The sequence below is a fragment of the Nesoenas mayeri genome (genome assembly GCF_963082525.1).
Source record: "Nesoenas mayeri genome assembly, chromosome: 5".
In the NCBI taxonomy this organism is placed as follows: domain Eukaryota; kingdom Metazoa; phylum Chordata; class Aves; order Columbiformes; family Columbidae; genus Nesoenas; species Nesoenas mayeri.
In genome coordinates, this window is record NC_137548.1 from 11583203 (window position 1) to 11610092 (window position 26890).

Below are 26890 nucleotides of genomic sequence, written 5' to 3' on the forward strand. Positions count from 1 at the left end.
CTTGGAAAGCACAGGCCAGGAGACGAAAGTGCGGCGGGGAACGCACAGCTGCAGCCGCCTCCACTCCTCGCACCCTCGGCGGCGAATCTGCCGAAGCCCTGCCGGGAGCGGCCAGGCACACCCTCCTTCCCCCCCCGCTACAGCGCGCCGCTCGGCCCAATCTTCCTGCACCGCTTCGCGCGGCCCTGCCCACGTCGGAGCGCGCGGACGCTGCGTGGTGGGCGTGTCCGGGTGCCGGCGGGGCCGCTGCTGGGACTCGCCGGGCCGCGCTCGCCGGGGCCGCCGCTGCCGAGGGAGGAGGAGCAGGGACGGGAGCAGCGCTGCCCCGCCGCCGGGGGAGGCCGTAGCGGGAGGAGTGGCCGGGTCCGGCCCATGGACCGTCCGGGTCTGAGGCGGAGCCCGTGGAAGGAGCCGCTCGGCCCCGGCGCGGCCGTGAGGCGGCTCGGGGAGCGGGCGGTGCGACGCGGTTGAGCGCGGCGCCCCGGGCCTTTGCGCTCCGCCGTCCGCCGGCTTCGCCGCCTCCTGAGCGGCCCCGGCCCTGCCCTGCGCCCGCCGCCGCGGCACCATGTCGGCCAAGGTGCGGCTGAAGCGGCTGGAGCAGCTGGTGCTGGACGGGCCGCAGCGGCACGACAGCGTGCTGAGCGTGGAGACCCTGCTCGACCTCCTGGTCGGCGTCTACACCGAGTGCAGCCGCGACTCGCCGCTCCGCCGCGACCGATACGTGTCTGACTTCCTCGAGTGGGGTGAGCCCGGGTGGGAGGACGGGGACGGGCCGCGGGGATGGGGAGGCCGGGGGCCGGCTGGGGCCATGAGGGGACGGACGTGGCCCGGCCTGTGGGGGGATTGTGTGTGGGGTCGCCGGGCCGGGAAGGCGGCCGGGCCCCAGGAGTGCGCTCGCCGCCGCTGCTCCTGGCTGCAGCCGGGCGGGGTGGGGAGACGCCGCCCCTGGATGCGGAGCCTCCCTGGGGAAACACCCGCCGCCAGCCGGGCCTTGACCCCTGCGGGGCTGCTCCGAGCGCCGCTCGGCCCCGAGCGAACCGCTTGGCAGGAGCAGCACCGGAGTGTCCTTGGCCTGAAACCCTGCTCGGCTTAACCCGAAATGTCAGGCTAATCCAGCGCTCCTCGCGGGGTTTCCTACCTGGGGGAGAGCAGCAGGCTCAGGCTTTGAAACGCTGATCTTGTGCCGGGTTTGTTGCTGTTAGAGAGGGCGTGTGTCTTGAAGGAACAACAGTTCCCGTTCATCGTGCAGCCTTTTGAATTTGGGCATGCCCCCGAAGGACAGAGCAATCCCAGGCAGCCTTTACAGCAGCTTTGTTTAATGGTTTCCTACTGTTAAGCAGCCTGATAATGAGAAACCTCCAATAGTCTGGAGTGTGCTGACAAAAGAAAACGTGGATACTTGTGATAACGCTTAGGATAAAAGTTTTCTATCCAGTGTTCTTTAGTTAAGACTACAGACTACAGGTATGCAGGTACTAGAGATTCTTCTCTGCTGCATGCTTAAATGAATTTATGTTAAAATGGCCATGGTGGCTGACTGGTTTATTCAGCTGAGTAAGTTATGAATAATAATGTGTGATGGAGGTGACTTAACTTCTCCATGGAATAAGAATTGGAGGGGAAGGGAGGCGAGGTCATTGCTCACGAGTATATTGTCCCGTTTATCAGCTGTTCCATGCATGTACAGTTAATTAGGCTTTTAAAGAGCCCTCTTAAAAAAAAAGCAAAACAAAGGATTTCCTAAGGGAGGGGGAGGGGCCGATTTACTTCAGTAGATGCAAATGTGTGTCTTTAGTCCTACAGACCAGAGCACCAACATGTAGGAACAGCTGTTTCTCCTTAATTTCTGTGGGGACCACCACTCTTTGTCCTACACTAACAAACTAAGAGGATTCACTTCCTGGACTCTTCTATTGACGTCAGTAATGCGATTGCCAACTGAATAATTAACCACTTTATCACATCTGCCCCGAGAGGCTGCAGCGTGGGGAATATTGATTATTTGTTTTGTGGTGGAAGCTTTGTATGTCTTCTGCAAAGTGCAATCTGGTTTTATACTCTTGTTTTCAAGCTGATGGCTTGAACAAGTGTGCACCTACAAACTGTTAAATGTGATAGACTGGACTATGATGGTACTTCGAGCACTAAAGGAGAGGATTTGGGGCAGGCCAGAGAATGATACACTTTTTCTATAGCACTGCTGGTGGTTGTGTCTTACTGATTGATCCCTCTGTTGTCATTTTCTGTATGATGGAGAGGCCGATTATCCAATTGTTTATAAAATCACTTGTTTTAATTCTATTTATTGTTTTCACTGAATGTGAAAAGGTTACTGACTTGATGAAAAGTATAGCTTGCAATAAAAACAGTGTGTAGTTCTTACTGCAGTGTGGGATTACCCTAGTATAACAAAGTGCCTATTCAATAAATAATTGAAATGTATGTGAGCTACCATCTGGTGCTGCAGAGAAGGGATAAAAGTTTATAATCCAAGCTCTTGATGGTAAGGGGATGGGCCTAAGTCTAGACTGCTATATATTTGTCTTCCATCAACAAGGAATACCCTTAAAACCTATTACAGTTGATACTCTGTGTTCTTCCTTTTCCTTCAAGCTGTTAAAAACAAATAAATGCCAGCAACAGGACACCTTTTGTCTGTGTCCTAATGCCCTCACAGTGTGTTTTCACTGACAAGGAACTTGTTTCTGCCTCCAGCTAATCAGGAAAATATCATGCCAAACACACTGATCTTCCTCATGTCATGATATGCAGTCTTAATTACAGCCTGGTTTGCTATTAGAAGGTATTCTGGATTGATGTGCACAAGTTTTGTGTGCTGTTGTGTGTCTGTAGCAGCATGAGAGCATAGTTAAATATCTGGGATATACTTTGAAGATCACTGTTTCTTTATCAACTGGAAACAGAAGGAATTCCTTTTTGACAAAATGAAGACTTATCACTGACAATGGAAATAAGCTGCCTAGATATTAAGGTTAAATTAAGCCGAGCTATGTAACAAGCGTTTCTTTACTATTTTGGATTTAAGACTGTGTGTGAGGTATCACACATGTAAAATTCCCTTAAAATGACTCAGCGTGGCTAATGGACTTGCTTGCATTCTTAATTGCCAAGAGAAAACAGGGTTCAGGCGTGGTAGTTGATGCAGTTTATTCCTGGCTGTGGGGTGCAGAGGAGATGCTGAGTTGTGCGGTGTAGCTGCTGGATGTCGATATCTCTGCTCTCTGATAGTAGCACTTGTATTCTGGAGCGGCTGATTGTGGGAGGGGCGAAGCGAGGAGTCCAGGAAATTAAGTCCCATGTTTATCCCATGAGACTTCTTGCTGTTCGACATCTGCAGAAGCCTCTCGGCTCACCTGCAGAGGCTGGCGAGCCCCAGATGGTGAATCTCATCACTTCTGCCCAATGAATCCCACTGCTGCTTCCTGGCAGTCCTGCCACAGGCTTATTTCTTCAAAATCTTCTTCCTATTTGCTAACCATAGAAGAGCGTAGGGTGTGGCCCTTCGCCTTGAGGCGGCTTGTGGCTTCCATCGCATTAGAAATGTTGTAAGAATCTGCCATTTTAACCTTGGCAATTGTATCTTTCCCATGGTGAATGGAGCTTTCAAATAGGCTATATATTTTGCCTACACTGAAAGTATAATACACTTATCTTTATGCCATGTGTCTTTGGAGAAGAGCTAGCTGAGCTGCAAGCAAAGAGTTCAAAAGTCCTTTTCTTCTATTTTTTCTTTATTTATAACTCCTGTTGACTAAGGTCTCGCCTAATTGGTTACCACTGTGTTGTTTATATCTTAGATTTTGAAATAATGCTCAGTATTCTTAGTGGGAATTTAATCCAAGTCTGTTAGGTTGCAGATCCATCTCTACACATTCAGAGAGAATTTCCCAACTCTGTTCTTAGTGTCTTTTAAGCTGTTCCTACCTATGGTGCCCCTAGAGTGAGAAATAGAGAGGAATCCTAAGAGTGAGGAGTCCCATTTATTCCAGTTGTACTTGGTCATTCCTCCCTGAAAGTCATCAGGGAAACTGGGATTCTGCAGCCCTTGTGCCTTTGAGGTCAAATTGCGTGACCATCTCTGCTAGTCCTTCCAGCACACTAGGGCTGTCAGGAGAGCAACTGTCTGGCATTCTGGGAGATATTGGAACTGGACAGTCCTGAGAAAGCCTGTAAAACAGTCTGTATGTCCCTAGAAGTCTGTGAAGGTCCTTTCTTTGGTAAAGCTGACCCAGGCCACTAGTGAAGACCACCTAAAGCTATCAGCATGCACAGAGGTGGCTGCTTGGATTTAAACAGTGGACCATGGTGTTCACCAGTGCTTGGGTAGTGTTGGGTGATATTGTCTGTGCACTGCAGAGTCTTAAGAGTCTTAAGAGACTCTTCCTGCAAAAAATGTGTGCTGTCTTTTGTTTCATGTGATGAGGTGACAAGTACGGGAGCACCGAAACAGCATTGCTGCAGCTCAGGTGTCTGTGCATCACCTGTCCTTTGGCTCTCAGGTACAGTGTGTTCCTCTTTACAGAGCAGAGCCCCTTGTTTTGTCGTAGTGAGAGATCTGAGTTGTTCCTAATCCTGTGCTAGTATGGCTGCTTGCAGGGCACCTTGCTGGTTGGCACCGCATTCGCTCTCATCTGACATCACCTTGTTTTTCAGGAGTTACCTCATTTGGCTGTGGCTGGTGCTCACTGCCCCTTACTTAAAGTCAGCAGGGACTCACGTAACCGGCTGCTCCATTTTTGAACAGCTGCTTGGCATAGTGTGCAGCCAGTAGGCAAGTATGTTCAGAGAAAAGTCTAACAGGAATTGCTTTTATTTGTATTCAAAGGGCTTTTGGTGCTGCGTAGACTCTCTCGCTTCAGCCTTTGTTTCCTCTGACCCTGTTTAGTACTGCTGGCATGCTACAGAGGGCAAGATGGCACATGTCCCCACATAGTTCATTCAGTGTTGTCTCACTCCTGGACTGTGTACTGGCTAGCCCTTGCTGTGGAAACACTTCAAAACCCATGTCAGAGTAGTTTAGACTGATGTGAAATGCAGTGCTTTTTTCCTTGAAGCAGGTGCAGGGGGTACTTCTGTGGACTGTTCCTCTTGATGAGTTATGAGTGATCTGAGTGTTGGCTTATCTTCTGCATTCTTTATTTGTGCAAGGTTTGCTGCTCAGCTGGACTGGTGTTCTGCTTTTGTGTGGTGGGTTTTTTGTTTGGGTGTTGGTGGTTTTTGTCTTGAGAAGAGGTTTAAGTGGGGAGTGAAGCTGTGGGGAGAAGAAAGATTGCAGATGATTAGCACAAATAGACTGGCTGGGAAGCTGCTACCAAGCCCTTGAAGATGGTCTGGCATAACAGGCACTGGATGCTGTTGTAGTAACAGCACTGTGAGCTAGAGGAGGGGAAAATGTGCATGCAGAGAACTCAAAGCAACCTCTCTAGCCTCAAGCTGCTTGCTTTTGGGTATGTCTCTGTTACATTTGAGGATGGACCATAGATGGAAATATGGGCAGACAGTTCACCAGAAAGGTCGCTGTTGTGCTGGTGCAGTGATTCATAAATTTGAGGCACTGTAAAGACTGGTACTTCAAGTTTTGCATCTTGCTGTTGGGGTTGAGGGGGGAGCTATGTGAACTTTGTGAGTATACTCCCAGACCTGCTTTTACCTCCTTCCAGTTCTACTTAAAGAAGCACCTTAACCTTCCACATACAAATATCTAATGAGGGAAGTGAGAACCCTGAAGAATGGCCTCTCTGTCAGAAGAGTGTAGAGCCTGTTCTCATGGCCTGAAAGCAGTTGTATTCAGAAGTGTGGATGTGAACCTGAGGAGAGATCTTACCAGCCTGCATTAGAGCATTGTTGAAGCTAGCTGCAGGGTAGACCGAGTCCTCAGACTGATATACTAGAGTAAGTGCTACGTAAGGGTGGGGGCATGATGTGTGGCTGGGAGTGCTGCTTGGATAGGAAACAGAAACTGTCATTAAGTATTTTTGAGATGACCGTAGAGTTGTTAGGCTTTAAGCCTTGCTTATGAGGATCTTTTCTTTGACCTTTTTGGGTTACACCAGGAAAAACTGTCCCTTGATAACATGTCATATCTCTTTACTTGAGGGCTTATGTTCTTCCCTTCTTTCCCTTTGGCACTCCTCTCTCTTCTTGCAGAAGTACATGCAGAAAGCCCAAAAGGGACCTCGAGCTCTGCTAGCTTGTATAATGTCCTCTATGCAGTGAGTGATAAGCCTGTTGGGCACGTGTGCAAAGTGAGCATGGTTGGGTAATGAAGATAGCCGAACAAGAGAACTGAATTTCAGCTTCTGGCCTGAGTTGCTCTGCTCTCATCCTCTATCCACCAAAGCCTGTTACAATCCCTTATACTAGAGCTAGTGGCAGGAGGGTGGGGATGAGGACCCACTGGGGCAGGGTGAAGCGACAGGTGCCTTGCAAAAGTTCTGGAAATGCTGGTGGTGGCCATGGTTTCTTTGTGCATAGTGCAGTGTGGATGCAGCTGGAGACCTGCTCTCCGAAGGCTTTCCTGTGGTCAGAGATGGGGCACTGTAGCTTGGGTTGCCCTTGCTAATGAAGTCTTCAGTCATCTGGCAGAAGTGTGCAAGCATGGCTGCTGGATTCTGGTTCCCAGCATTCCCCGCTGACACATAAACTGGTTTTGTTCTTTTGAAAAAGATATATATTAGGATTAATTAATGTTGGAGTAGCCCACACTGCCATGTTAGCTTTGATATTATAGCATCGTAGTCAGGGCTGTTGGTCTGCAGGTGTGCAGTCCAAAGCTTGCTGCTGTATGTATGGTGGACCCTTTACAGTACATCTGTTCTAATCTGTTATTTTTAGGATGAGGCAGTATCTTTTGATGACTTTTTCTGTAAAACTTCATGCTATGAAACATTTTCGCTGAATGCTGCAGTCGTGTTTTGACAGTGGGAAGGTAATGTGGTCTGGAGGATGGGAGGTACATTGGCGTGTGGTATGAAAATGACAGCTGTCTGGGGTGAAGCTGTTCTGTTGTCCTGTAGAAGGAAGTCGGTATTGCTTTTCTCCTGTGGATGAAGTTACTAATAAACAGTCTTCACTGAGGGCTTGAGGATTTATGTGGTATGTTAAAGGCTGGGACCTATAATTTGTATTTTAATTTTTTTAATGTATGAAAACTCAGAAAGGGGTGAATAAGTCATTGATATATTTGTGTTCATATAGGGAAAAAAAAGTGTGTATCTAGTAGTTTCTCACAGTATAAGGTATAAGGTATGGAATGCAGAAGTAAGGTTTCATAACTATCCATAAATCTGCCATTTTTTCTGACTTATTTCACTTAGAAATCTAAATTATTTTCATGTTGCTTTTTCTTACGTAATAGTAACGTGTAATATTTTGGAAAAAAAAAACACCTTATTTTACTCCATAAAACTTCTGTGTTTGACACAGTTATATATTATCAGTGGAAATGGCTTAGTTTAGTCAGCAGATTCAGTGCAATGCGCTTTTTTTATTAGATGAAGTTGAACTAACCTTTTTTTGCAAATAATTCACATGTGGGAGTGAGTCAGTTTTTTCTACACCTACTAGAAACAAGTGATTTTTAACTGTGTGAGTCAGAACTGAAGAGACTTGTTTCATTAGCTTTTTTTATAGCAAGTTGCTTTTACTTTATGGTTATATATTAATGTTTGAGGTTTTAGAAATGTGGATCTGTAGCTGAGATTAGTTGGGAATGTTAAACTACTACAGTTTCTTCAAATTTATGAAACTTACATTTTTTCCCTTGCTTGTAATTTGAGGCAATTCAAGTAAGCTGGTTTTAGATGGGTATTACAAAGCAAGAATTATAATGCTTACCTAAACAATCACAAATTTATCTGAGGTGTTAACAGAATATAGTGCCTAGGATTAGGAAAAAAATTTATAGGTTCATCTTTTTCATTACTCATGTCTGAAAAGATTAATAGGATGATGGACCACAAGCAAATCTGTTTAGAAAAATAGAAGGCCTTGTTAAAACTTTTTACTGTATTTTTGCCTTTGATAATGCTTTAAACAGAGTTGAGATTCATTTTCTAAGCCTTTCATATGGTACGCTTGAGAATTCCAATATATTCTTGATGTAGTTACCAAAGAACTTGTATCATGTGCACTAATATATCACACTGAAGCTCTAGTATTTTTTTATTTTTTAAGAAAAGGGATTTAATTTTAAAAGCTTTTACAGGTCTAAGAATTTCTGAGTACATTTGGTCTGTAGTTCGGTGTGATCTGTTCATTTTAGCTGTCTCCTATGCTAAAATATTCCACTCTATTTTTCTCATCAGTGTATGCAGATTGCCAGAGTGCGAGCTTTCATTTATAAGGATCTTTGTTCGCTATAATGAATGTAGCTTTCTTCAGTAGGAAACTACACACTGTTTTCCTAAGCCCTGATTTTGCATAGACCTCAGTAATCACGTCTGTAGATATACTTAGAGTGCATTCAGATTAAGTGCGTGCATCCATCATGGCCAGCTGAGGCCTTAGGCGCCCTGAAGTGCCTGAGATCTTAATTTCTGTCATTCATGTCATCAGGGTCTTAATGCTGCAACCTGTTATTACTTAACCATGGCCCAAAGCTTCAAGTGTCACTAGTAGCTCTGCATGCCCAATTTGAGACCTCTATAAAGGAGTCTGAGCTTTGTTTATTAATCAGGTGTGTGTTAATTAAGGCTAAGGTATAGTTCTTAATTTGCTTAAGTGCAGCGCCATTGAAGGAGGTGATTCTGCCCCTCTACTCTGCTCTGGTGAAACCTCACCTGGAGTTCTGTGTCCAGCTCTGGAGCCTCAGCACAGGAAAGACATGGACCTATTGGAGAGGGGCCAGAGGGGGCCACAGAAATGATGAGAGGGCTGGAACAGCCCTCCTATAAGGACATGCTGAGAGAGTTGGGGTTGTTCAGCCTGGAGAATAGAAAGCTCCAGGGACACCTTATTGTGGCCTTTCAGTACTTAAAAGGAGCCTGTAAGAAAGAAGGGGACAGACTTTTTAGCAGGGCCTGTTGCCATAGGACAGAGGGTGATGGTTTTAAACTAAAGGAGGGAGATGCAGGCCAGACATGAGGAAGAAATTTTTTTACAATGAGGGTGCCGAGACCCTGACCCAGGTTGCCCAGAGAGGTGGTAGATGCCCCATCCCTGGAGACAATTCAAGGCCAGGCTGGACAGGGCTCTGAGCAACCTGATCTGGGTGAAGATGTTCCTGCTCATTGCAGGGGTTGGAGTAGGTGACCTTTGAAGGTCCCTTCCAACCCAAACTATTCTGTGACCTGAGGAAGGATGATGTTTCTCGTAATTGCATTTTAATACTTCTGGGGCATCTGAAACCTTCATCTCACTCTGTCCCTGATTCCCCTCCTGTTCCAGAGATCCACGTGTACCTGTAACTCCCCCACGACAGGGGTCATCCCCATTGTCTGTATGACTTTGAAATTCTGCTGCTGTTGCAGCATGACTTCTACAACCTTAATTTTGCACATCCTTCCTCAAGTTGGCTTCTTCACAGAGTTTTTTTTTTCTGTCCGCTGCCAGCTTTATTGCTGCCCGCATGACTTGGATTATCAATACTGAAAGCTGGAATGTTCCCAGTGTCTTTTATTTTACTGTAATTAAGGCAGAGTAGAAACAGCAGGAGGGTGACTTTAGGCGTGAAGATCCTATTACCATTTTGAAATATGTTCCCAAAGGTTTGCTTTTTAAGATGTGTGTTTAGTCTTTAAATTTAGCTTCTTGTCCATTACTAGTGCTGAGAGATGATGCCCAGTGTGTGTGTGTGTGCTCTGCAGACTTTGTTCTGCAGCCCCTGACTGTTCTTGGGCTGTGGGTCTGAAGAAGAGCAGCAAGTTTATTTATTACTCAAGTATACATAGCCACAGAAAAAAATAAATTTGTACTGAAAATTCTAAATTAAGGAGTTGTGTTTTTGTTATCTAGTCTGTGATCATTTGTGCTGTGTCTGAGTGAAACTGCAATGTCATATCAGTCCGTGCGTTCTTTTTAGTTTGCGTGTTCCTTAAGGCAAGGGTGAGATCTCACTGAGCACTTGCTATCAGTGGTTCCTTTTAGGATGCCTTTTTTGCCCAGCAACCCTCTCAAGTTACTCACCTGATAAAAAGTAAACTACATTTTTTGTGATTCAGAACCTCACACTATAGGACTTATTGCTAGAGGCTGGGAGAAAAAATTTTTACATGTACAAATGGCTAAAAGTGATCTAAAGGTCCTAATGGAATAACTGGTAACTAGTAACTTCTAGATGTTGAGCTATAAATACAGATTGAAAGCTGGAGTCTGTGTTATTTAATCTTTCTGCCTTTTATGGGTAATATGGTATTTTTCTGAAACGCATGACACTTCATCTTTCAGAGCAGGCTTTCTGAGAAGTTGCAGATGAATTCGTCTGTTGTATCACAGGGAAGAAGCACAAACATTTTTCTTCCAGACCAGCTTTAACTAGTTGTAGCAAAATGCTGTAGTCTTGTAGCATGGTGTTGCTGCATGGAAGAATTAAGTTTGTTTTAACTTACTCTCTTATGTAACTGTATATTTCCATTGCTAGTAAGTTCAGCCTTTGGTCTCCTCAACAGTTATTATTTATGTTGGGAACAATGACAATATCAAACAGCTGTTTTTAAACTGTGGCCTGGTACTCCAGATAAAACAATAGAGGAAAACATACAGTAGAGATACCTAACTAGAGGGAGTATCTGGCTCGCAGACTGTCTTTATCTTACCCCTAGAAGTATTTACTGGTTATTAAGGAAACTGAGCTGTGGTTATCGCTCTGTGCGTGTTATTACAGACCAGCAGGATTTACTGCATTGGGTATAGTGCTGTACCAGCAGGGCTGGGCTGGTCAGGCATGACCCAGGGTGTCAAAACCCAGTCATGTCTGTGGCTGTGGCTAGAAGTTACCAATGCTTGTGCATCCTGAAGCTGACTACCTGATGTGAAATGCAAAGGCAAAAGACCTGACACTTTGAAAAGGGGGAGGAGAGCAGATTTAATTTTAAAACATTTCAGTGACGGAGCAGCTTTTAGTGCTCTGAAGAAAGGGCTTTGCAGTGATTATCCTCAACGTTAAAGGTGTGCTTGTATTTGAGCGGCTCAAGCCAGGAGCAGAAGTGCCCTGGTTGATTTTGACAGAATTGGAGCTACAGGTAATCTGGTTATAAACTTCCTGTTCTTACCGGTAGTATTAACCATTGTAAAGATTTACTGTTTACTGTTTCAGCCATTTTTTGAGGGTGGGGATAGCAAAGATTGCATTCTGTACTTTACCTTTGGCATACCAGCATTATTTTTTCTTCACACCATAAAGCTTCACGAAGTTCAGCACGACAAGTGCAAAGCCTTGCACTGTGGAGTTATGTAAGTTGGGGAATGGCCAGCTAGACAGCAGCCTTGCAGAAAAAGATTTGGGGATCCTGGTAAACAATTAGTTGAAAAAGTCCATAGTACATCATTGTAGAAACAGAGGCTGCCTGTGTACTGGACTGCATCAGCAAGAAAATAGCCAGCAGGTTGAGGGAAGTGGTTATTCTGCTCTTCACAGCACTTGTGAGGCCATTTCTGGAGTTCTCAGCCTTCCCGTACAGAAAAAACACTGAGAAACTGAAGTGAGTCCAGCAGAGGAGCAGTGGTGTGGTTGGGGGCCTGCAGCACATGCTGTGCAAGATAAGCCAGAGATACCTGGGGTTGGTGAGCAGGGAGGAGGGGAACCTGGTCATGATCCTCAACTGCCAGATACTGGGTTATGGGGGTACACAGAGGCAGACGCTTCTCAGGTGCACTGCCATGGAGAGGCAGTGGACACAGGCAAGGAGCATTCTGACTATGTGTAAGGGCAAAAAGTATTCCTACTAAGGGTGGCCAGGCACTGGAAGAGACACCCAGAGAGCTGACAGTCTCTCCATCCCAGGAGATAAACCTCACCTGGGAAAGGCCTCGAGTGACCTGGTTGAACTTTGATGTTATCTCAGCTTTGAGGTTGGACTCTGATCTACAGAGGTCCCTTCCAAACTAAAATTATTCTATGATTCTTTTTTTTCTTTTCTATGTTAGCAATTTATTTAACATCACAATTCTTTTAATAGAAAAGTTGTTCTTCCTACTTCTCAGAATGAAAAGGTGTGAAATAGAATCTTCTTGTTGTAGATGAAGTAGTTGACATAACTTGTGTAATTTTATTGTTTTTTGCTCATCTCAGGTGTTTATACTGATTGGTTGGCATTTTACCACATAGTCTGAATGTAAGTATTGACAAGCCTTTTAAGTAAATTTTAGGCTTGTAAATGATGGGAAACTAAATTTTGTTCATGTTCTTCTGCCATGTATTTAATAAAAGCACCAGTTTCCTTGTTCCTGGATGAGAATTGCCAGAATAGGTTTCAAGAACTTTGAACCTATGTTTTATGTCTAGTGCTCTTTCCCAAGTGTGGTTTCCTTATGTCTAGTTGTTAACCTTGACAGCAATTGAAGTATTTTAAAGCTTTAGTTCCATGGAGTTGTCAGAAGAGCCTGCAATCCCTGCATGACTGCGAGCCTGAATCATCCCTTATGAAAAATACAGGTTTAGCTGTTCTGCTAGAGATGTTCTCATGTCACAAAGGGATCTCTAACTTGTAGGCTTCCTAATGTCCTTACATGTAATGATATAAGGAGCCTGACTAAGCAGTTGCTAACAACAGAGTGAAACAAATCTTCCTCATGGTTGTAAAGATCTAATGGGAGATACTGTCGATTTTTGTTTCATTTGTAAAATAAGAGCTCGTATGACTTACATGAAGTTGGACTTGCAACATGGTTTTAGTGCTGATATTCTTTCTTGATAGTAGTGCACTTAGCAAACCAAAACCCACAACAAATGCAGTGTTTCAAAACCATATTGATATATGGAAAATAGCATAGGAAGTGCTATCAATAATAAGGGTAACAATATACGAATGGGACAAAAAACCAAGAACTGATCCCCTTGTTAGTGGTGTGTTGTAATTGTTAATATGATATCCTAAGTGAGCCTTGACTTTCCATACGATGAATTTATATCTGTGTTTTTGAGTACGCTGCTTGCAGCAAACTCCTGAGAAAATAAGAAGATTTTTCAGAATTCTCATGATTCCTGAATGCCTGGAAGTCTGGTAGACATCCTTGTCAGAGCACATACACTGTCAGCTATGTCTTGAATATATTCATTGACAGAACTATATCATGTGATGGTCCATTGCCCTTCTGGGGCAAAGACTGTGTGTATGTAGGGAATTCATAACGTTGATTTTTCAGAATAAACTGTTCAAAGTGTTGAGCAGTTGTTTCAGATGCTGTGGTTGTGAGGCCTCAGCTTTGTTTGTGATTGAGGTGTGGAGGTTGTTCACACTGTGTTCTAGTTTCGGTGTATTGCTTCCCTCTTGGGAGGTACCTGCGCCCTGTGCAGCTACCTTGGGGGAAAAACAGAGAGTGAAGTAATGGTAATAACTTCTTTCTTTGGATTGAGTCTTGCTGCCTAAAACTACTGAGAAACATCATCCCCTTCCTCTCATGTGTGTAATTTCCTCTTTGATTTCATCGTTCGGACTTTTTACTTCTTATTTCCTATTCGTATTTAGAGAAGACACTTTGCAGCAATGTCTTCAGAACAGCAATTCAAGCTTGTGCACACATTGCTGTGATGCTCTTTTGCGTCAGTGGCTGTAATATGTCATTATGCGCATTGGTAATAATAGCTCTTACTTCAAATATATGCTTGATAGCTACAGAATAAATAATACAGAGACTTTACTGAAAAATGTGCTTCAGTAATTTACCGTCAGAGCTGTATGGGGACTCTGAAATGGGTGACAGCTGGTAGAAGATAATGGATTATCTTTCTGCAGGAGAGAAGCATGGGCAAGACCTACTTCTTACTTCAATCTCCTCACCCTCATCTCTCCCTCCCCCCTCATGTCCCATATAACACTTAAGAACCTGTCCTCTACGTTTTCTGGGGACTTAGGTGGAGACTGTTAGCTAGCACTTCTGTGTTCAAAAAAACAAAAAGATTAATTGGCAAGGAAATAAGTTTATCTGTGCATAACAATTCATGGAAGAGGAAATCAACACTGTCTACTTGTAATCTTTTAACACTTGCCCAGAAATAGATTGTTGAGGAGTCATAGTATTTGAATTAAAATTTGCAATATTGGAATAAAAAAAATAAGCAGGTACACCAATTAGAAAGGACTGGAAAAAGCATCACTTAAAGTCCTAAATATTGATCAATACACTACAAACAGTGGTCAGGCCAGATGTCTTTATCACTTCTGGAAGTACCGGGTAGCCTGTACTTTAAGGAAAACCCTGAGTTGAGCCTGTGTACCAAAATGTTTGTTAAGTAAGATTTTGAGGGAGAGATAGAACTGATTATACTTGGAAGAAAAAATATTCACAAGTGATAACTGAAAGATTCTTACTAGACTTTTCAGGGGGTTGATGTGTTAAAAGATGTTCATGTAGGACAGATGAGGCTCCAAACTGACTTAGTTATTTAAAAATGCATTTCATATAGAATGGTTCTTCTGAAAAAGCAGACTTCTTAAGTTTTGATTTCATGCAGTACAGTTGTAAACATTCTTTTTACTTCCTTTAAAATAAAGCTGAAGAGACAGGGCCAGCAACTGCACAAACTACTCAAGTATTGTAAGATATCTTAAAATAATTTAGTACATTTTTGTTCCTGTGTAAGAGTAGCTACTGGTACAGTGTGAGCACTGTAATAGAAATCATGACAAAGTGACACTTGCTGCTCATGCAAATCATACAGTGAGTAGTTCAACACATAGCTGTTCCTGATACTTTTTTTTCAAAGATTTAGAGTGATGCTATGAATTTTGTTTTAGAATTCAAATTATACAGGAAACAAGAGCTAAACTTCAAGAAATAATGATAGAAGTGAAATTGCCTGTCTGTTAGGGTATAAGCATTAGGATGGTTCCCAGAAGAACAGTCTTCAGGACCTTCAACTCCCTTATGGAAGAGCTGAACAATAAAAACGCAAGCTTTATAAGACCATACTTCCTTCCCCTGAGTGCTGCATGGTGTCTCTGTCCTAGAGACCATTGTCACAGGTTTGTGTTGAACCAGACTGAAGCCTACGTGTTACTTAAAAGGCCATGAAACTACTGAGACATGTAAAAATCCATGTGCTTGCTAGATTCACAGTGGCAATCCAAAGATAGAATGACGTGTTACTAAACAAGCAGTCCTGAGCACCTTTTTCATGTAGCTTAATAAAAAAAAGGGAAAAAAGCCATAAGTGGCATAAATACTGAGAATTTTTAGAGATGAAGAAGAGGAGATGACATCTCTTCCAGATTGCTTTCCATTAGAAAATTCCAAAGAAGTTTATGGAACAAAGGGATTGCGTAGCCTCAGTTCCACAATACTAGCATCAAAAATGGAACCAGAGCATCTGAACTACAGTGCCAAGGATGAAAAGTTTGACAGTCTTTAAAAGACCATGGTTTGGGACTGACTGTTTTTTTGAAGTAAGTGCAAATGGAAAATATTACTTAAGAGCTAAACCAATCACTGAATAGGCAAACTAGCCAAGGTTCACTTAGATGACACTGGAGATAAATTAGTAAAGGAAAACACTAAATTCTGTGTGGAAAAAGAGGAGAGACAAATGGCGTATAGCTAAAATGTTGTATAAGGAAGTAGAAGGGCAGTCATTTGACCTTTCTCTGTAAATCGTCGACTTCAGTGTCTATACTAGTTTGCAGTTACATTGCAGCAGCCTAAAGTATTTTGAAAATTGGCAGAAATTCCTTGTTCTGCTTGTGGTCTCCTCAGAGGCCATGTACTGTGTCAGAAGATTTGTGGAAGTTAATGCATTTTTGTTGGTTCCTACTCTGGAAGGGCAGAATTCTAAAAGCACATTTGTGCTGGTAAGGTTTTCCAACAGCATCTGTACTGACTTGCAGGTGCTCACCCGTGTGTTGCACTGGAGCATCCAAACCTTTGGTTATTTCCAAGTATGAGGAAAGGAAAAGGTTGGAAGCCAACAGAATGGAGCCTGAGGTATAGATGAAGATTTGAGATTGCCAGCCTACTACAAGCTTGTTCTGAATGTACTAGTATTTGATTTTCTCTTTCCAAACCAAAACACCTGTCTAGATGGGCTGCATATGAGGAAGGAAAAGGAGTTCTTTACTTAAATGCGTGAAAATAAATCTTAGGGTGAAAGGATTATGAATGTAATGCTTATTAAACAAAGGTGGCATGTGGATAATTTTACTCTTGAATTCAAGTAAAGAGAGCTGAAAAGTTGTGTTAAAATGATAAGCCTAAAAGTGGAAGGTTCTCTCTGATTCTGCATCTGATATAAAACTCTTGTTGGGAGGATCCTCACTTGATATGCCTACCTTGAAAATCTGAGGGGTGAGGTGTGAAGGTGTGGTATTTACAACTGTGAGCATGATGATTGAAATGATTTTCATATTTTAATAGCAGTAATTTTGGTATCAGCTAAGGACAGCAAACAGATTTTTGCTTCAAACATATGCAAGAAGGAGGGAGAAGCTGGAACCCGGGGAGCTTGGGCTGCTGCTGGTCACACTGGGGTGCACAGTAACGGGAGGTACGTTCTGGTCTGGAATGGTGCTGTGGAGGGTAGAGGCTTCCGGGAGCCCCCAGGAGATTGGGAAAGCACAGAAGCATGTCCATTTAACTATGTGGTGTGTGGGCTGTCTGTTCAGAGCTTGCTGTCTAAAATGACAAACCAGAAACTCGATTAAGAATTTCTGAAAGTTAGCATGGTAAAGATGATAAGAAAAAATGGGCTAAAAATACAAAACCAAACCAAAAATGCGGGTTTTTTTGGTACACAAAATATTGAGATAAGGTGAAAGAGCTTATTCACTATACTCTACATAAATTAGCAAAAAGTTTTATAAGAAAGGGTGACAAAAATATAAAATGAGGGGGATACAAGAAGGAAGAACTCCATCCTGACTGTACCAGGGAAAGCTGAATTTATAATGCTTGGCGACTTTGAAATGTCTCTAGGAAAAGGCATGATGTTCTTCCATTTTTAGATTCTTGTTCCATATGCTTTACATATACATGCGGTGTTACAGCTCTTTAGTTGTGCTCTAAATCCGTTGCATATTCCAGCATTTGACTTCCCTAAGGATGGCTATTTGATTTAAACGAACTGAAAATTTGAACATGTATAAACTATTGTGTCTAATATTCCAAATTATCATTTATCCAAAATGTTTTATTCAGGGCTATTTAATGTGTATTCAAAAAATCCCCTGCTTCCAAGCAAGTTTTAGGTTGATTTTTATACTTACTTAGTAGTAGGTGTTATGATCTTGGTCAGTTTGAAACTTCAGCATAATTAGTTGTTGCTATTTAGCAACAAGTGATTTAAGGACAATATTCTAGAATGGAGTTCTCCAGACTTCTTAGTTTACTTCTTAGTAAGAGCAATTTGGGGCTTTTTTGAGCCATGAGAAGTTTGGAAAAAAAATTGTCTGTACTGCTAGTGATCCATGTACCACAGTGGATTAGAAATCTACATCTAAGTTGAGATTTAAGATCTCCTCATAGGCTTGCAGTAGATTCCACCCCTTTCCCCCCCACCCTTTTCACCTTGTCCTGCACAATCTAGACTTTCCCTTTTCAATTTAAATTAATATATTTGGAAAGCCTTGGAATAATGAGAGACAAATTTGGAAATGTGCCTGAGTCAGTGTCAGACATTGAGGAAAAGTTGCATAGTGAAATTAGAAGCAACTTACTTTATCTGGCTGAAGTTTTCATCACACCTTTGAAGGCTAATAGATATATTTCTCTTTCTTTTCCCTTTCTACTCAGATCCTTTTTGAGCAAGTAAGTGTTGGGAAGCATCCTGCCCTCTGGAGATGCACTTGCCCTCTGAATAGCCCTGAAACCAGGGATTTTTCTGCTACAGATGGCTGCACATGCCCCTTATGCCCCACTTGTCCTGTGTTGTGTTTGGAATTACTTTTAGCACTCTGGGTTGGTGAAAATAGTGTTGCTGTAAATGATCTTCCCCTTCCTCGCTCCCAGCCAGGGGCACTGGAAGGAGCAGTGGCTTTGGCTCTGGAGTTCCTGGTCTAAAGAGGGAGCCGAAGAAGTGGAAGTTTGCATAATAATAAAGAAGCCTCTCTGAGCCTGCTGCTATAATATGTAGCAAATCTTAGACTTGTTAGGGTTCTCCACAAATATGAAGACAAATCCCCTCTTCACTGCTTCCGAGTAACTTTGAGTTACTCCAAACATTCTAGCGCCTGGTTACAGTAATTGCTTGTTGCATGTCTTTGTGGCCTTTTCCTACAGCAAAAATCTGACTTTCATTGACCTTTTAATAGATCTGGAGCTCTAAAGAAGTTCTGAAACAGGGTGAGTAATGTCTGAGAAAACGTCCTCCTGCCCAGTGCCATTTAAAAGGAAGTGGAGTGAACAAAAGGACATGCCACACCTGTGCTTAAAGTAGTTGCTGCTATCTGAACTCTTGAAATTGAAAAACAGCTCAAGGTATTTATATGCGTAGTCTTGCAGCCTTGAGCCATCAATAAAAAAACCCCTGAAACTGGATGCAGTTCAGTAGCACTGTAAGCTGATGTGTAAGACCTGTACCTTGGTCTTACACTTCCCAATTCACGATGTAGATGAACAGATGTAGATGGCTGAGAACTGAAGTATCAGGAAAAAAAGGATGTGGTTTGGCTTGTTTCCTTTGCCCAGCTCACCTGGCAGCTGCCTGGACATCAGCACTATGGCAGGAACCTCTGCAGCAACCGGGATGCTGTGATGGCCTTTGCATGGGCAGCTCGTCCCACCTCGGGCTGCGCTACTGAAGATGATGACTGCTGAACAAGAGCTGCACTCCCTTACCCTGCTTGCTAGTGCTGGTTTATCAGCCACTTCTGACCCTTCAGTGCCGATGATTCGGTTTGATAAACTACAGGATGGTAGTTTCATTATGTATCTTGGTTGGTTAGTTTTTGTTGGTTTAGTGAGCAGAATTGGATCCGTGAGGTGAGACCAGCTGGATTTGTTACAGCTGATTGAAGGAAGGGAGCGGTTCTGTCAAACTGCCCCTCTGGTCACAGCGATCCGCTCCAGTTGTGTCACTCAACCACATCTTCACTCTGAATTTGTAAACAGAGAAAAGGGTTACCTCACAATGTAGATGTCTCTCCTACCACTCTTAAGTGCATTTGTGTAGGTGCTTTATTATTAATAGAAACCCCTAACCTTTGGAATAAAGGGGGTGACATGTGGTAAATATAGCACCAATGTAAAATATGAATTGTTCTGTTACATAATGCATGTATTAAGTTTTTAGTAACTTGAGAGAACACCATATATCTGGAGAAAACAAAAGATATGTGTTTACTGTAAATAATTGATAAAATGGTTATGCTGCTCGTCTTGCTAGGTTTTACTTTTAAGAGGAAATAAGGCGTGCGGTTAGAAAACCAGAACTTTTCTCATACATTGATGTAAGTTGTAGCTTCTTAATTAATGTAAATGTCTGTAAGCTTATATCAGCACAGTATGGTCATCAGATTGGAATTATTTTATTTCTTAGCAAGGTGTGCAAGATATGCTGGGTCTGATGAAATTCAGATTCACGCATATGTTCATGAAATTTGAGTGAGGTCAAATTTGAGGTTTTAATCTCTAGTTTGCCACTTATTTTTCAGATAGTTTCAATATTGAAGAGTGTTTCTAAGGAGTCATAATTCTCAAACTATTCTATGAAAACAAATTAAATCTGCTTTTTAGATTATTCATCATGCAGTAAAATAAGTGGATTTTAGCAATATTTACAACTTTGTTATGGAATGAAATAAATTTAATCATTGAAATTCTACTGTTTGGAACTGCTAAGTCATGTAGAAAAATGAAACATTTTTTCCATTACTGACATGCTTCAATATGTGTTCTCCATTTGCTGTGGCTTAAGTGGTCTCTCCAGTACATGCAAAATGTGGCCCTGGAGTTAGGAGTACAGAAAAATTTGGGTGCCAATAAGGTGACATGAAACAGAGACTGTATTCTACGATGTTTCTTGTCATGCATTTCTTACAATGATTTGGCATGATCTTGGAAGATCCTGTCCTAACGTGCTGTAGGTTGACTAGAAACAGACTCTTGCGTGGCACTTCCACACTCACTGCACTCTGAGGCAGATCCACATCAATTCCAAAACAGGCAATTTTGCCCTTCTCCACCCCGGTCCTGCTGCCTGCCTTGGGCTCCAGTGTCACAGCTGTCTGTGAGTCACACTGGGCGAGTGGTTCGATGGGAAGGGATGGGACAGACACGTTTGCTTTTGCCTGGCAGTATTTCCTGGTTTGACATACCACATCAACGCTGATGATGATACAGAGAATAGAGTGGAGTTGAAACGAAGAAGTGAGCTTAACAGCAGAGTCAATGATACTGTTAAGCGGCATTCTTTATTTTATCAGCGCTGGGGAACACTGGGGATCATCCTCCATAAGTGCTCCAATGATTAGATGCTCTTGCTTTGCTTATATTCACATAATTATTACATATGCATTACAATTTTTGAAAATTTTTACATATAGTATATCTATGATGTTAGATATAATTGTTTAGCTTCTTACTTACAATACATCTATTAATTATTAGTTAAATATAAGCTAAGCAGTCTACTTCTAAACAATGTATCATGTAATCTGTCTCCCTCTTGTCATGCAGAAGGATCTAAAACCTGAAAAATATATCCTCGTTTTGAAGGTGATCAGAAAGCATTTATCGTGTCAATTGGTTACATGAATTTGGCAGCTTCTCTTCAAAGTGTGGTGGGAAGGAACAAGGAGGAACTCTTTCGGCAGCAGGATGTATTTCCTGGAGTAACGTGCTCTTGTAGTTCCACTGTCGGTTGTCCCAAATGTCTGGGATGTCAGACAGTGCCAGGGAAAACCTGTAATTCGAAGAGCCTGTATATGGCTTATTGTGCATGTGTCTTCTGGGCTGGGTATGATCGTCTTGAAGAAAATAAAAGAACTGAAGATGAAGCTTAAGAAGCCATTGTGTATCGACAGTTACTCAAAAGCAGAAAAGGTCTTTATTGTGGAATAGTAATCTTTTCTTTGCATTTTCTTTTAGCAAGGCTTAAGAAAGAAAGTACCATCTTTGAAAACTGTAGGTAATTGAAGTAGAAGCAAGATTTGGTATTTCAGTCTCTTCAGAAAGTCACAACTTGCAGATGTTATTTGACTTCTGCAGAATATATTTGTTAGTGAAGTCTCTATTGCTGAAGAGGCTGATAGACCACTAGAGAGTCCATGAGGGTGCATCGTCTGCTGAAAGAGCTAAGAATCTTAGGGAAACATTGGAGAGGCTTGGCAGCTTTCCCTCTCCTAAACAAGTGTGACAAGTTGGAAAGAGGTATGACAACTGGGCGACAAACTGCACTCAGGGACACAGTTTCTCTAGGAGCTTTCTTAATTCTCCCATGAGAGTTGGACTAGAACTTAATCTCAAACTGCTGAGTGGTTTTTGAAATGCCCTGATTAGTACTCATAAAGGTGCAGGTTTTCTTGTTCAGAATGTGTCATGCTGTTTGAAAACGTCTGTGTCATGATAGCTGTATGCTAAAATGTTATATATTGTGAAGCTGCCAAGCTTGTGTGGATGGGAAGTCACTTCTGGGTTTTCCAAACTCTTCAGAGTCATGTTTTCAGTCTTAGTACTAACATTTCCATCTTCCAAGGTCAACCTCAATACATTAAACAAACAAACAAACAAAAAGACAAACAAAAAAACACAAAACCAAAACAACACAACCACACAACCAAAAAAACCCACCACAAAACAGAAAAACACACATACACATTTCCCCTCCCCCCATCCCCCCAAATAATTAAAACGAACATACAAACCCACCAAAACAAAAACTCTGCATTAATTGGTTTTAGAGACCAAGTTGTATTTTCCCAAGTTATGGCTCATTCCCTAACAGTAACACAACATGAAGGTGAGAAGTTGGGCAGTGAGCTCCCTTCTCTGCTAGATCTCAGTTGTAAGCTTCTTCTGCCTTGTACTTGCATCCCTCGTAGCATTAGCAGATGCCATTACCTTTAGGTCTGACTAGTGTGTGAGTTTTATTTTACCTGACCATTACTTTTCCATAGGTAAGCTACTGTCACATATATATTTGAGTACAGCAAATAGTAATTTGGTGGTTGTTCTCAGATATATAAGCCAACATTTTATCTCTCCCACTATAACCATGTTGCCATCTAGTTCTCAAAGAGAAGTACAGTGGCTTTTACAGGAGTTTTGGCAACATGTTTTGTCACTTGGACTACTCAGAATCATCTGTGTGTTCCTCTGTACTTGTCTGTGCCAAGATTGAGTATTATCTTTGGTGTCGTTTCATTGTAAGCATGAAAAGCAGTGAATGGGCTAGTCAGGCAGATAGCCAGCTATTAAGTGCTTGTGGTAACATTCGTCAGCAAGCTGGCAAATGGTAGCATATTGCAGCAAATCCTGTCCTTCTATGTGGTACTTGCTTTCTGGGCTTGCCACACCAAAAGTGTGCTTACTGAATACCAGTGAACAAGGGTGATATTTCAAAGTAAATGCCTTGCTCCTCTGCTGGCAAGTTTACCAATGTTGATAGGATCAACACCAGAGCTACTGCTCGATATTTTTCTTCAAAACATTTCCCAATTCCATTACCTTTTAGCATGGTGACAAATTTTTCGTGCAGTTATCGCAAACTAGTATACAAATTCTAAGTGCCAGGATCAGTTCATGTGTAACTGATAAAGCAGCTGGTGGAGCAAAATGCAGAAGCCCTAAACACTCAGTCTTGGTTTGCACCTAAAAGTAATGATGCATTTATCCTTTTAAACCTTTGAGGATTTTGCATGTAATTATCTAAATCTTGTCCAAGCTCATGGTTCTGTTAAGTGCCAGTGAGGTATCTGATTGAAAGTGGTCAGGTACTCTACTTTACACGTCAGAAGGCTTTCATAAAATGAAGCAAAATCCGTAATCATGGTTGCAAACGGTTATCTTTGAGTGCTACTTAAAAAAAAAGTTTGAGGGTTTGTTTTTTTTTAAATATTGGTATACCAGATTAAGCATCACAATACAATATTTAATTTAATAATAGTTAAAACTTATTCCCTTGAAAAATGCTGGCAATCAGCCTCAAGAAGGTTCAGACTTTCTTGATGTTGTATTAGTATATATGCCTGTTGCTACTGGCATTTCAATTAAGATAAATACTATTGGAAGAGAACATCTTAAAATTAGGAAGTACTGACAACCAGGCGCTCTGAAGCTCGCTGGCCTTGCTCAGGGGACAAAGGGGACTCTGGCAGTGTGTGAAGCAGCGTCCTGTGTCAAGAGGCTGTTCTGCAAGGGCTGTGAGCACTTTGCAGGACATAAACAGGTTGTGCTTCTCAGGTTTTTAGCCCAGTGGAGCTTGTATCATTCTAATGGTTACCAGTCTTGCACCACTGCATCTATTTGTCTAATGGATGTTGATGAATAATGAAAAATCAGATCATTGAGCAAGAGGCAGACAGGGCAAATCAAGTGCATGCTTCTGTGTGCGTGTTATAAAACCTGTAGCAACTTGGTATCTTTGGACATCTTCAGTGAAATTTGTTAAAGGGCCTTCACTGGGATCAAAATATTACTATACTGGGTAGGAGGAATGAACTCTGACTGCCAAGGAGTATGATCACATGTACCTTATTTCTGTAGGAAACCAGACTGAAAAAAAGCAGTCACAGGGGTGGGCAGTGAGAGGAAACAGGCCAGCAGAGGAAAAGGGAGGCAAAGATCTATAACTGGAAATATTAAGACCAGAGTCAACAAAGGATGGAAAAAATAACAAAAATTTACATTTCTAAAATACAGGGAAGATTTCACAATCAGGTAGCAAGAGGATTGTCCTTCTTTAAACCTCAAGTGTGGGTTGTAACAGGTATTTATCACCCTAGTAAGTAGGTTGGGGCTACCTGGGTGTGGGTATCTCCCAAGACATGTATACAAGCACTAACTTGTTAAACCTGTCAGCCTGCTGTTTTAGCAGCAATATCACAGGAATGCTGTTTCTTTGAAAAGGGTGCACAAAGGGCAAACAAGTTACTTGATTTCTAGAATGTAAGTGAAGAGGGATGGTTGAGGGAAATGGTAAAACTCACTGCTCTTTCATGTTCTTCCTCCAAAGAAAACATCTTAAATAAAATATTGGATCTGCCTGCTGGGAGTATGGCTCCACAGACAATTATCTGCGTCATTTTGTTGTTTCCCTGACATGAATATTTTGCAATTCACATAGTTTCCTACCACAATGTTTTATAAAGAGGATGAGTAGATAAAGAGAATGTGGTGGCAGATGAATTTCTGTATGACCAGACAGTTTGGACATACCTTCTGGGTAGACCTACCTGAAAGTTATCGTCATGGTATATAATGGCTTAAAGCCTAAATCACTTACAGTATCAGTTATCAACTCTGAAAGTGCCTGGTGCAGGGCAGTCCAGGATATGCAGAGGTTGTCCAGAGAGGCCTTGGAAGTTTTGGAGGCCTGACCAGGAAAAACCCTGAGTAACCTGGTCTGCAATCAATAGTGACTGTGATTTGAGCAGGAGGTTGGACTAGGGACCTACCGAGGTCCCTTTCAACCTGAATTGTTGAAAGAGACCTCTAAGTCTGTATATTATTTTCTTCCAGTCCTCACATTTATTTAAAACTTGAAACTGCTAATGATTCAAAACATCAGATGTTCTTGAATGTTTGGCAGCGTGACTCAGTGACTCTGAATTTCTGGAAACTTGCACTGGCTAACAAAATACACAGGAGTCCTCAAATTAGAGCCATTGGGTAACTCTACCACTGAAGCAGTAGTTATCGTAAACCCAGTGGGTGGTCTTTTGTCCAAAGGTGGTCCAAATAAAGGTGCCAGCTTTTGTGATTCCAGAGAGGAAATTATTGACGTAAATGGAATGGTTCAGAATCTGAACAGAAGGTTATAATCCAAAACGTACCTCAACTCTTCTCATTTTTAACCACATTCTGTCCTGGGAAAAGTTGTCCTGTTATTTCTGTGGAGGGTGATGTTGACAATAGTGCCATCCTTCCCTGACCTGCTCTCAGGAATGACAGGAAATTTGCCGTGTGCTTCCGACCTCAGCAGAGGCCACACGCACCCACTCCTGGGGTGGCAGCGCAGGGTCCCCAACCTGCCGTGTCAGATCCTCTCTGCTGGCTTTTAGTCATTCTGAAACAGTCTCCAAATATCTTTCATCAGGTAACATAATATAAATTGGCTGCTGTGTAGATGCACCAGCTCGCAAACCTAAATCATAAACCTATTTACCTATGACTAGGCTTCAAATTATGTTTTCAAATTATTCAAATTGATGTTTTCTTTTTGCGCAAACAAAATATACCCGTCCCATCTATCAGGGGAAGAGGAGAATATGATTGGAATAGAATTAGTTTGTGGGTGGAGAATTATGGCTTTCATACATGCCCTGTTTTGGTGAAGAAATAAATGCTGGCATTTCACTTCTCCTTATGAATATTGATCAAAACGTTGACAGTTACTGCTTTATATTATATTCCTGAGAACATACGTTTCTTGGCTCCTTAAAAATAGTGATTTTGTGGGGAGTTTTGTGTTTTCGTGTTTGTTTTTTTTTATTGTGTGGCCTTATGGAATACACCCTTCTTCCAAACAAGTCTGAGTACAATAATGCAAAATCAGCTTGAGAGGAAAGGCAGTGATGCATACGAATGTATTGCACATACAACGCCTATCCCAAATTCTGATTACTGCCTCACAGTCATGAATAAACAAACTCTCGCAATTACTCTCAGCTAATGTTACCCTGACAACAGTATATATAACAAAATTCAGTAACCTCTGCCAACAAAACCCCCAGTACAGCTAATGCTTCTGTTTGCCAGGATGAAATGCTTTCATTAAGTATTAAATCAACTCCAAATCATAAGTTCTACTTTTAATGTTAGGGTCAAAACTAATCGGTAAAGTGTAATTATTCTTTCCAGTATCTGGAGAGAAGTTTGCTTTGAGTTCCCTATTTATAAAAGAGTGATATGTGAAAAAAGAAACCGGAGCTTTTTACCAGTATATAGTGGTGGGTATATCACTTGGCATTGTTCTGGCAAGCACAGCAAACACAGTTCCCTGATGATTTTTGGTGCAAGTTTCTGCTCTCTCAGTTTTGCCAGTTGTGTGCGTGCTTCTGATCTGGATGTCGGAGGGTTGAGGGACAAGCAGCTCCTGGGGGAGCAGGAAAGCAAATTGGAAATATTTTTTGATTTAACTTACTAAGAGGTAAAAATTGTGCAATCCAGTACTTAGAAACAGCAGGTTACAACGTGGTGCAAACAGGGTTCTACTCTAAAATGATGATACATTAAGTGTCAGTTTAAACAAATTATTGGTTTCTTGCTTCCCCTGTGCAATGGGAAAGTAATGGAACAGCTTATCCTTGGTGCCATCTCAAGGCATATCAAGGATAAGAGGGTTATTAGGGGCAGTCAGCATGGCTTTACCAAGGGTAGGTCATGCTTGACCAACCTCATAGCCTTTTATGAGAATGTAACAAGGTGGATGGATGATGGCAGAGCGGTGGATGTGGTCTACCTTGACTTCAGTAAAGCCTTTGACGCAGTCTCCCACAGCATCCTAGTTGCTAAGTGGTGGAGGTGTGGTCTAGACAATAGAGTAGTGAGGTGGGTTACAAACTGGCTTAAGGAGAGAAGCCAGAGAGTGGTAGTCAATGGTGCGGAGTCTAGTTAGAGGCCA

The 26890-nt window shown here is 42.2% G+C and overlaps 1 protein-coding gene across 7 annotated transcripts in view; it reads left to right on the top strand.

Annotated features, from left to right (window-relative positions):
* Window positions 1–245: 245 nt before the first annotated feature.
* Window positions 246–26890, top strand: part of CDC42BPB (CDC42 binding protein kinase beta) — a 97472-nt gene continuing 70827 nt past the window's right edge. For all 7 annotated transcript variants that reach the window (XR_013922237.1, XM_080346193.1, XM_080346195.1 and 4 more), the window contains exon 1: window positions 246–743. Coding sequence is in view for 6 of the 7 variants with exons in the window: in XM_080346193.1 (XP_080202319.1) it covers window positions 566–743 (178 nt within the window). In the remaining variant the exon portion in view is untranslated. The remainder of the gene's footprint in view (window positions 744–26890) is intronic.